This window comes from Sinocyclocheilus grahami, unplaced genomic scaffold (genome assembly GCF_001515645.1).
Source record: "Sinocyclocheilus grahami isolate Dianchi unplaced genomic scaffold, SAMN03320097.WGS_v1.1 scaffold321.1, whole genome shotgun sequence".
In the NCBI taxonomy this organism is placed as follows: domain Eukaryota; kingdom Metazoa; phylum Chordata; class Actinopteri; order Cypriniformes; family Cyprinidae; genus Sinocyclocheilus; species Sinocyclocheilus grahami.
Window position 1 is genome coordinate 1,213,132 of NW_015505500.1, and position 9,743 is coordinate 1,222,874.

General features: G+C 36.0%; 2 protein-coding genes across 4 annotated transcripts in view; both read right to left on the reverse strand.

The window, feature by feature from the left end:
* Window positions 1–266: 266 nt before the first annotated feature.
* uts1 (urotensin 1) lies at window positions 267–3,222 on the reverse strand. The gene is given in 3 exon segments (XM_016294610.1): window positions 267–1,989; window positions 3,129–3,187; window positions 3,190–3,222. Coding segments are annotated over 3 exon segments (552 nt in total). The 3' UTR covers window positions 267–1,529.
* Window positions 3,223–5,860: 2,638 nt separating this feature from the next.
* Window positions 5,861–9,743, reverse strand: part of LOC107602210 (protein Mpv17-like) — a 33,619-nt gene continuing 29,736 nt past the window's right edge. Inside the window, exons 6-9 of one of the 3 annotated variants that reach the window (XR_001611010.1) lie at window positions 7,059–7,091; window positions 6,908–6,960; window positions 6,747–6,822; window positions 6,308–6,378 (exon numbers count right to left, since the gene is read on the reverse strand). Coding sequence is in view for 1 of the 3 variants with exons in the window: in XM_016294651.1 (XP_016150137.1) it covers window positions 6,309–6,378; window positions 6,908–6,960; window positions 7,059–7,091 (156 nt within the window). In the remaining 2 variants the exon portion in view is untranslated. Of the gene's footprint in view, window positions 6,379–6,746; window positions 6,826–6,907; window positions 6,961–7,058; window positions 7,092–9,743 lie in introns of all 3 variants that reach the window. The other 2 variants (XR_001611009.1, XM_016294651.1) reach the window with 2 other exon arrangements.

Here is a 9,743-nt window from a genome sequence, read left to right on the forward strand (position 1 = left end):
GCTAGTAGAATCACATTGAAAAAAAGCTTTTTGGATTAATACTGTTACAGCCCTTCAGTTCATTACATGCATGTAACATTTCAAAATAATGTACTGCAATCTCCATAGTGGCATCTCACCTGTTACTCACCACTTGTGTTTTTATGTTCTGTGTGACGTTAATGCCTGTGTAAATGTCAATGATGCTGGCTTCCTATAAACCTGTGTCTGCTGTGATCACTAGCGCTTTTAATGGGTGATAATGAGGTTTACATGTTTGCAGTTACTTGTAAAAGGCATGTAGACTCATTTATTTCTGCTGATTCATGTTCAAAATACAAAGTCATGTTTGCATTTAGGTGCAATATAATATGTAATTTACATAATGATAAGCAATATACAATGTACAGTATATCTCAAGCACTTTGTAATATTGTCCAACATTATTGTCACAAAACGTGGGTAAGCCTCTTGGTTGAAGTGCTACAGATCATCGTTTCCCACCAAGTCAGGAGAACATACTTTTGCACGTAGTATACAGTGAGCATCTGGCATTATGTGTGTGGTAAATATTGGTAATACTACCAAAGTATAGCATTTCACGTCATGAGAAAACTCTGGCAAAGTGCGAGGATGCAACCAAACCAGCCGAACAGAAATTGCTCTTTACAATGGCCTTCTTTTACTTCATTGAGAATAACTCAATACTAATTAGCAGGATTTGTAATATTTCTTTCATTTATACACATTTGAAAAACAAAGGTTCCAAAAGAGGGGTTTCACAGCCATGCCTTAGAAGAACCTTCTAAAGCTTTCAGTGAACCGTTCTAAACAGAACCTTTTCGTTCTTAGTGTGAAGAACATTTTAATCGTCTAAAGAACCACTATAAAGGTTCCATGGATGTTAAACGTTCTTCGTGGAACCACAGATGCCAATTAAGAACCTTTGTTTTTAAAGAGTCTAACTCTAAATAGGAGGCCAATAACTGTAAACACTCAAAGGGCACAAGTCAATTGTAGATTGATTGGTTTCTCAATTTGGTTACATGTGAACCACCCTGACTGATCAGCGTTCTAAAGGTCCTGGTAGGTCTGTTGTGTGACTCTTGCATGCGGTTCCTGGTTCTGAAATGATCCAGAGGTGATGGAGACAGCAGCAGGTCACCAGAAACTCTTCTGGTGAACAGATAGATGCCACTCTTAAAAATAAAGGTTCCACATAACACTGAGGCCACACGTGAACCTTTTAGAACTTTTTTTTCTGTTGTTCTTCATGTTGGAATGCAGAAACCAACAGCCTGATGCCCTGATCTGAAGAACCTTTTTTTTTTTTTTTTTTTAAATCTCCAAAGAACCTCAGCCAACTCAAGAATGAGATGGAGGTTCTCTGCAGTGGCAAGGAACCACTGAAGAACCTTTATTTCTAAGAGTGTGGGTCAGCAGGAGGCATCGGTGAATGTCATATGCTTTAGCGAGAGTTTGGGGGTGTGAAAGAGTGCATTGAGCTTGTTCTTTACTCGCAGATTGGAAGCATCATCATTGAGCTTCAGCTACTTCCCAGCCTCATCTAGATATTTGCGGTTCAGTCCCGCCTGTTCCCTTTGATTCTCGTTTCGCGCCATTTCGATCATGTTTCTCAGCAGGTGGAAGGTGAGGTCGATGGAGATCGGAGGATCGTCGTTCCGTTTGGAAAACTCTGTGAGCTCCTCTAAGCTGTTGTCCTCGTGAGGAGAGCGCAGCTGCGCCGTGGGGAAGTGCGGGAGATGCAGGACACCGCCTGCCTTCTGCACTCCGAGGTTTCTTTGCAAATACTGAAGGAGTTTTTCGCCCACGAGGTAGGACATGGCGTCGTCTCTTGCCCTGTTTAACAGCAAGTCGTCTAGCTGGCTGTTCATGAGGCTCAGGTCGCGGGGTCGACAGGTGCTCAGCGGGATGTGGGTGGTCAGTAAGACTGAAGTTATGAGCAGGACCAAAGGGACGGGCTTCATGCTGGACACAGCAGCGCGCTTCCTGAGGGAAACAGCCAGGTGTGTTACTACAAACCAAAGGTTTAGTACACAACTACTCTGCAAAAGTTTCTGTTAAGTGTTCATTTAAAATACAAATTTGAGATTATGAAATGAGTTATTTTTATATTGCGTAAAATCAGAAAAGTATACGTTTATATAGGTTGCAGGCCTAGTGCGGATATAAATGACAAAATTCAAATGAAACTTTTTAAATTAAGTATACAAAAAAATGAGTAGCCTACATATATTTAGTATTTTGGTATATGCAGTATTTAAGTAAACCAATATAAAAGTGCTCATAAAAATGACAAATTGACATTATGAAATTAGTTGTTTCGTGTATTTTTGTTAAATTTAAGTAAAATATATTGAATGTGTAATATGTTTTTTAAATTATGTATATAAATAAAAAGTAGCCTAAATGTATTTTTAGTAAATATTACCAAATAGTGCTAAAATAAATAGCAAAACTGATATATGTATATTTTTAAGTATCTATATTAAAACTTTATATAAAAGTGCTAATGTAAATGTACAGGATTTTAAAATCGTATTTTGATTTATTCGAATACAAAAGTACTAGTATGAATTATAAAATGAATAAACAATTATCTTTTAAAATGATTAATACTAGTTACAAAATTAAGAGTTAATGTACATAGAAAATAGACTTTTGTATTTTATGTGCAATATTAAATTATTGATGTAATGTCAATATATATATATATAAATGTATAAATCGTGCATCAGCTAAAATCGGTGATAAGTTAAAAGAATTTACATCTGAACTTATAAAGCAAATAAACATCAAATAAATTATTGAATAAAAGTAAAACACAAACATGATCACTGTTCTACGGTTAAATAACTAAAATAGTCATGCCACTATCGTAATAACACTTTTTTAAAATAAAAATGCCTAAAAATAAACAACGGAATTAATGCTTATCTACTTTAAGAGCTACATAAACCGAATCTGGAAATCAGACGCCATGTACTCCTGACTGAACAATCAGCTAACTCGATGAACAAGAATGACAGTCCTGTACAATATCAACACAACACACATTCTCATGCTCGCAGCTAAGCTTGAATGGCCTCAGTCAAGAAGTTGAAAGCAAGTCATACAAGGTAACTTACTCGGTCGTCTTCTGTTGCTTCAAAAGTGCTTGTAAGGAAGAGTGTTTGCAGACAGACTGGAGTGAAGCTCCTGGAGCTCAGTGGTTATATACATCACACACCGCTCCACTGACGTCAGTCGAGCTGCAGAAACGGCTTGTAAATGAGGCAATTCTGAACTGAAACGAAGGATGGAGTGAAGGAGCCGTTTCCGAAGGACAACGTGAGACGGTTCTTTATCTCTCCAAAGTTTTCAGTTAATAATCTTGTTGGTGTTGCAAAGTCATAAACCTGGTTTCAAAGACAATATATCCAGTTGTAACGGACAGGTAATCAGTTAATGTTTTGATTGGTCCTTTGACTGTTAAATAACTTGGTTTTTTTTAAACGCACCTGAGCAAAATGAGCTAAGGAGCTGCTGTCGTGATGGATTTCTGCATGGCTGCTCATCTGTGGTCTGGAGGAGAGCAGAAGCGAGACGGGCACACGAAAGCCTCCGTCTCTGTCCAAGGTGCTGAAATTCGTCAAGATGCAGCCAGACATCATTCATTGGCTGGCTCATATATATATATATATATACGACTGCAACAATAATGGGAACTGTAAATGTTGTACATATATTTTTATTAAATTATTTCTGTTTCATATCTTACACTTCAATATGGCTGTGGTTTGTTATTAGGTAGTACACACAAAAATGATTAGAAAATAATCTGTCTAGAATTAATGTATATGAGCTAAATTCACAGTATTAGAAGTACTTTTGCTAACTTCAAGCTATAATACTGACATTAATATTAGTAAAAATACACCATGTCATGAATTCAAATGCTTTCTGACTAAATTATGTTTTAAAGAGTGGCTGAGCAAAACGCATTCAGCAGCCAGATGCAGAGGTTTAATCACTGTTGACTATTGTTTCTGGCTAGCCGTCACTTCTCCAGAGTGATGAAGCATTAGCTGGACGTGCAGAGATATTTATATAAGCCTGACACGCTCTCGAAGGCTTTACCTTCCTGCTCAGTGTGAAGAAACAAATATATATATATATATTCCAAGGTGCTGAAATTCGTCAAGATGCAGCCAGACATCATTCATTGGCTGGCTCATATATATATATATATATACGACTGCAACAATAATGGGAACTGTAAATGTTGTACATATATTTTTATTAAATTATTTGTTTCATATCTTACACTTCAATATGGCTGTGGTTTGTTATTAGGTAGTACACACAAAAATGATTAGAAAATAATCTGTCTAGAATTAATGTATATGAGCTAAATTCACAGTATTAGAAGTACTTTTGCTAACTTCAAGCTATAATACTGACATTAATATTAGTAAAAATACACCATGTCATGAATTCAAATGCTTTCTGACTAAATTATGTTTTAAAGAGTGGCTGAGCAAAACGCATTCAGCATGGATTTCTGCATGGCTGCTCATCTGTGGTCTGGAGGAGAGCAGAAGCGAGACGGGCACACGAAAGCCTCCGTCTCTGTCCAAGGTGCTGAAATTCGTCAAGATGCAGCCAGACATCATTCATTGGCTGGCTCATATATATATATATATATACGACTGCAACAATAATGGGAACTGTAAATGTTGTACATATATTTTTATTAAATTATTTCTGTTTCATATCTTACACTTCAATATGGCTGTGGTTTGTTATTAGGTAGTACACACAAAAATGATTAGAAAATAATCTGTCTAGAATTAATGTATATGAGCTAAATTCACAGTATTAGAAGTACTTTTGCTAACTTCAAGCTATAATACTGACATTAATATTAGTAAAAATACACCATGTCATGAATTCAAATGCTTTCTGACTAAATTATGTTTTAAAGAGTGGCTGAGCAAAACGCATTCAGCAGCCAGATGCAGAGGTTTAATCACTGTTGACTATTGTTTCTGGCTAGCCGTCACTTCTCCAGAGTGATGAAGCATTAGCTGGACGTGCAGAGATATTTATATAAGCCTGACACGCTCTCGAAGGCTTTACCTTCCTGCTCAGTGTGAAGAAACAAATATATATATATATATGTATAGAGTCTAATAACAGTAGGTGTGAAGATTTTTTTGGAAGGATGACAGTTAGCAGATACACCACTAGTTGTCCAGTCATAGAGCTGATCTGCAGACTGAAGCTGTGAATTGCAGTCAAGCTGAGGAACAGCCGCCCTACATCCTATTGGCAAGGGCAGCAAAGAACAGGGTCTATTGGTTCAACACTGTGCTAGAAAAAATCAGTAAATTCAGGCCAAGATTTCAATGTCAGCCGTTTCCTCTGAAATACAGACCATCTACACCAATTTCACCAGTCCATAAATGTGTTAAAGCACATGACATAAGGATAAGTTAATAATGGGTTAACAAGATTCTTCATAGAAATCGGAAAGTAAGACATATTTGATAGATTTACTGTTGGATAAAATACTTTGGAGAGATTCAGGTATGAGTGATGTTTTTATGACGAACATAGGGCCTAGATCATGGAAAGGCTTGCCCCTTGAAATTAGTCACAACTAATAAATCGTTTTAAAGCTTGGTTATAAACATTTGTATTATTTGGCTTTTAATTTAAAGTGTTGATGTCTTGTGTGTTGTTTTAACGTGATGCATTATTTTTAAATATTTTTTATGTCCTTTGAATTTTTCATGATGTTTCAGTACTTGGAGTTGTAAAATGCATTAAAAATAAAGGGAATGAATGGTCTGGCATCTGTGAAAGATGTATTTTATACACATTATTGTATTGCAATGCCCTAGTAGAAGATGTAACGCTCATAACTTCACTTCCGTCAATCACGTTCCTGAACTTAATTAGTGACCACAGAAGACACCAAAAATGACTCAAAATGCAGCCACATCCTGTAACAAACAGGCCTGCTGTTTTAAGTGAGCAACACAACATAATTCACCATCTAAACAGTGCTAAATATAGGCATATAAATCAAATGTATTTCTTTACAGAACCTATAATCACAAATATTGAAATAGCGTTAATAAAAGGTTAATAAAATGTCAGAGGTCTGAATTACGTTATTGTCAGCTTTGACCTTTGTTGTGCAAACTTCATCTGTAAGCTTTGTGCGCCTATGTGTTACTGTCTGTTACTACATTTATTTCATAAAACTACAAACAAAAATGTTTCTGTGTGTGAGGTAGTGGTCAATCTGGAACATCTCATTACATCTTATTGGCTTTCCAGGAGAGGTAAGAGTTCCAGGCAACAGCCACAATCTGAACAACAGCCAATCTGAAAAACGCAAGCATGAACATATTACTGTATTAGAAAGCATGTATTTATAATGAATGTGACCAAATGCAAATATCACATTCGTGTCTTAAAACATGAATACAGAAAACAATACAAATCCAGATGGTTTCCAGGTGTGTGCGTGCGTGTATAGATATAGATATAGATACAGATAGACCGACTGACTCTAGTTGTTAATCCCAGTGTCGCCGTTCAGGTGCCAGAAAGCAGTAGCATCAAACAACGCACAAACAAAAAAATCTGCTTTAAAAACTCCCAATAGTCAAAATTAAAACGAGAGCCTAATTAAAAAGATATCTCGCTTCGTTCCCTTTAATAAGCTTTCATAATGCTGCTGTGCCACACACTGTGTTGCAGAGGCACGTCCTGTACGTTCTTTTCCCAGTGACGCCCTTAAATCGTCAGCGCTGCTGGATTAGTGCCCTGCTGCAATGGATGCATTATCATTATCAATGATCACTTGACTTTTGAGGCAAAAAAGGGTGTTTTTTTATAACCAGAGCTTTACCTGTGATGGAGAGGGATGAAATAAAAATTGGCGATCTGCACCGGAGGCCAAAGCTGGAGAAATGAAGAGACGTTGCATTAAATAGAACATTACTGAATGAACTGGAGAAAGAAAAAGAAAAGAGTGTCAAGCACAGCAGGAAAACACTTACATAGTAATTGGAGATCAAGGCATCCATGTAGTCCTATTGAGATGTGGAAAATGCAGAGTAAATATTCATTTTTAATAATAAGAAGAAGAATTTTATTAATATTATTTTAATATATAAAACCACCCACAAAACCCATTCTGGCAGAACACACATTTTATTCAGTACAAATTTTTTTTTAGTTCAAATGAATTATTTTCAGGCAAAGTTTCATAACTAGACTTTGAACTGAACATAATGAAATATATGAAGTGTTTCTGACCCTGCCGCTTGTTCCTATCCAATGTTCCTTGTAATATTTTGAGCAAATTGACATTTCTTCAAGCATAAGCTGAAGGACTACGTGAGTACCTTAATACCAAATTTTGATTCATATAATTTTCATGTAATTAAAATGAATCATGCTGTTGCAAAGAAGACCCATATCAGAACCATGACAGCCGCTTTTAAAAGGAACCTACCAGAACAAAAAAAATACCCCTGTATATTATATTATTTACTTTCTAGTCATCAAAGAATCCTGAAAAAATGTACATGGTTTTCACAACAATATTAAAAAACATAACTGCTTTCAACATTGGAGTTTAGGATAATGTCTACTAAAAATTCTGACATCAAAGGAATAAGTTACATTTTAAAATAAAACGGAGTTACTTTAAATTGTAATATTTCACAATATCACTGTTTTTACTGTATCATTTATATGTGACCCTGGACCACAAAACCAGTCTTAAGTCGCTTGGGTATATTTATAGCAATAGCCAAAAAAACATTGTATGGATCAAAATTATCGATTTTTTTAATGCCAAAAATCATTAGGATATTAAGTAAAGATCATGTTCCATGAAGATATTTTGTAAATTTCCTACCGTACTTAATTTTTGATTAGTAATATGCATTGCTAAGAACTTCATTTGGACAACTTTAAAGGTGATTTTCTCAATATTTTGATTTTTTTGCACCCTCAGATTCCAGAATTTCAAATAGTTGTATCTCGGCCAAATATTGTCCTCTCCTAACAAACCATACATCAATAGCTATGTTTCCATCCAAACATGCGAATTTAACATATGCGCAAAACTGGAATATCGCATAAAACATTTGCGAATAAAGCACCGTTTCCATCCAACGAGTCAAAGAGAACAAAATTGTCACTTCCTGATAAACTGGCACTAAATATCTCTAAGAAAACTAGGAGAAGTCACTGAATATAATACTTTTCATATGTAATAAATTACTTGTGCTTCAGAGAGAGCTACAAGCAACAATCTAACTACAAGCAACAGCACAAATAAATACAATAGAGTAAAGATACAAATAAAAGAAACAGTGCTTTTCAGGTTTTTTAGGTAGGTCTAACATTAGTTTTTAGGTACAAAAATTGAATAAAGTAATCAAATGTAAAATAGCATTGCATATTTGACTGTATAAATTAAAGATTAATCCTTATTTTAAGTTACAAAAGTTATTCAATCAAGAGCAGTGAGAGATTTCCGTGTTGTTGCTGTTTGATTAACATTAAGAAAGTGCTGTCACTTTAAGAGAACCCACTGATCCAGTGCTCCGATACTGAATTTTCAGCCGACTATGTCTGCTAGGATACTCACCAAGACGGGCATTTTGACATAATTTTTGTGTGAATTTGTCCATTCAAACACAATACTTCACAGAGAGCTTAATATCTGCGCATGTTCTGAGACGCGGGTTCACGAGCTTCGGATGAGTGACCACACAGACCTTCTCACTCGTCTTCTGGCTCTTTAATATTTAAACTGGAAAGGCTTAAATGAGTTTAGTTTAAACACAGATAGCAACTTGCATAAATGACAGTTATTCCAACATACAGCACTCGCATTGAACAAAGAGTGACTGTTTTTTTTCTCTCTCATCGCTCTAGTTGTAATGCATTGGGAAGCCATAATTTGTATCCATCAACAAAAACATGCATTAGCCGAACTCTATCAAACCATATTACAGATGCATTGTCAGATTTAAGTTGAACCGCGGTCCTAGTGTATGCCGAACCGTGTGTGGAGAACGGTACGGTTCGATTTTTTACTGCGAACCGTTGCACCCCTAATATGTATTTTTTTTTTCTGGCCCATGGAATATTGCAATGTGACTTACATCTAGCAAAATTAAGAAGGAATGCAAAAATGACATTGTTGTACAATGTAATGCCACATCTTCACAGCAGGGGCCAGTTGAATAAACACAGGCACTATGTTAAAACCAAGTTTGAAAAGTCACAATGAAACAGAAGTAGTGACAGATATTTTCCAACATTGACATAATTTTTGTGTGAATTTGTCCATTCAAACACAATACTTCACAGAGAGCTTAATATCTGCGCATGTTCTGAGACGCGGGTTCACGAGCTTCGGATGAGTGACCACACAGACCTTCTCACTCGTCTTCTGGCTCTTTAATATTTAAACTGGAAAGGCTTAAATGAGTTTAGTTTAAACACAGATAGCAACTTGCATAAATGACAGTTATTCCAACATACAGCACTCGCATTGAACAAAGAGTGACTGTTTTTTCTCTCTCTCATCGCTCTAGTTGTAATGCATTGGGAAGCCATAATTTGTATCCATCAACAAAAACATGCATTAGCCGAACTCTATCAAACCATATTACAGATGCATTGTCAGATTTAAGTTGAACCGCGGTCCTAGTGCATGCCGA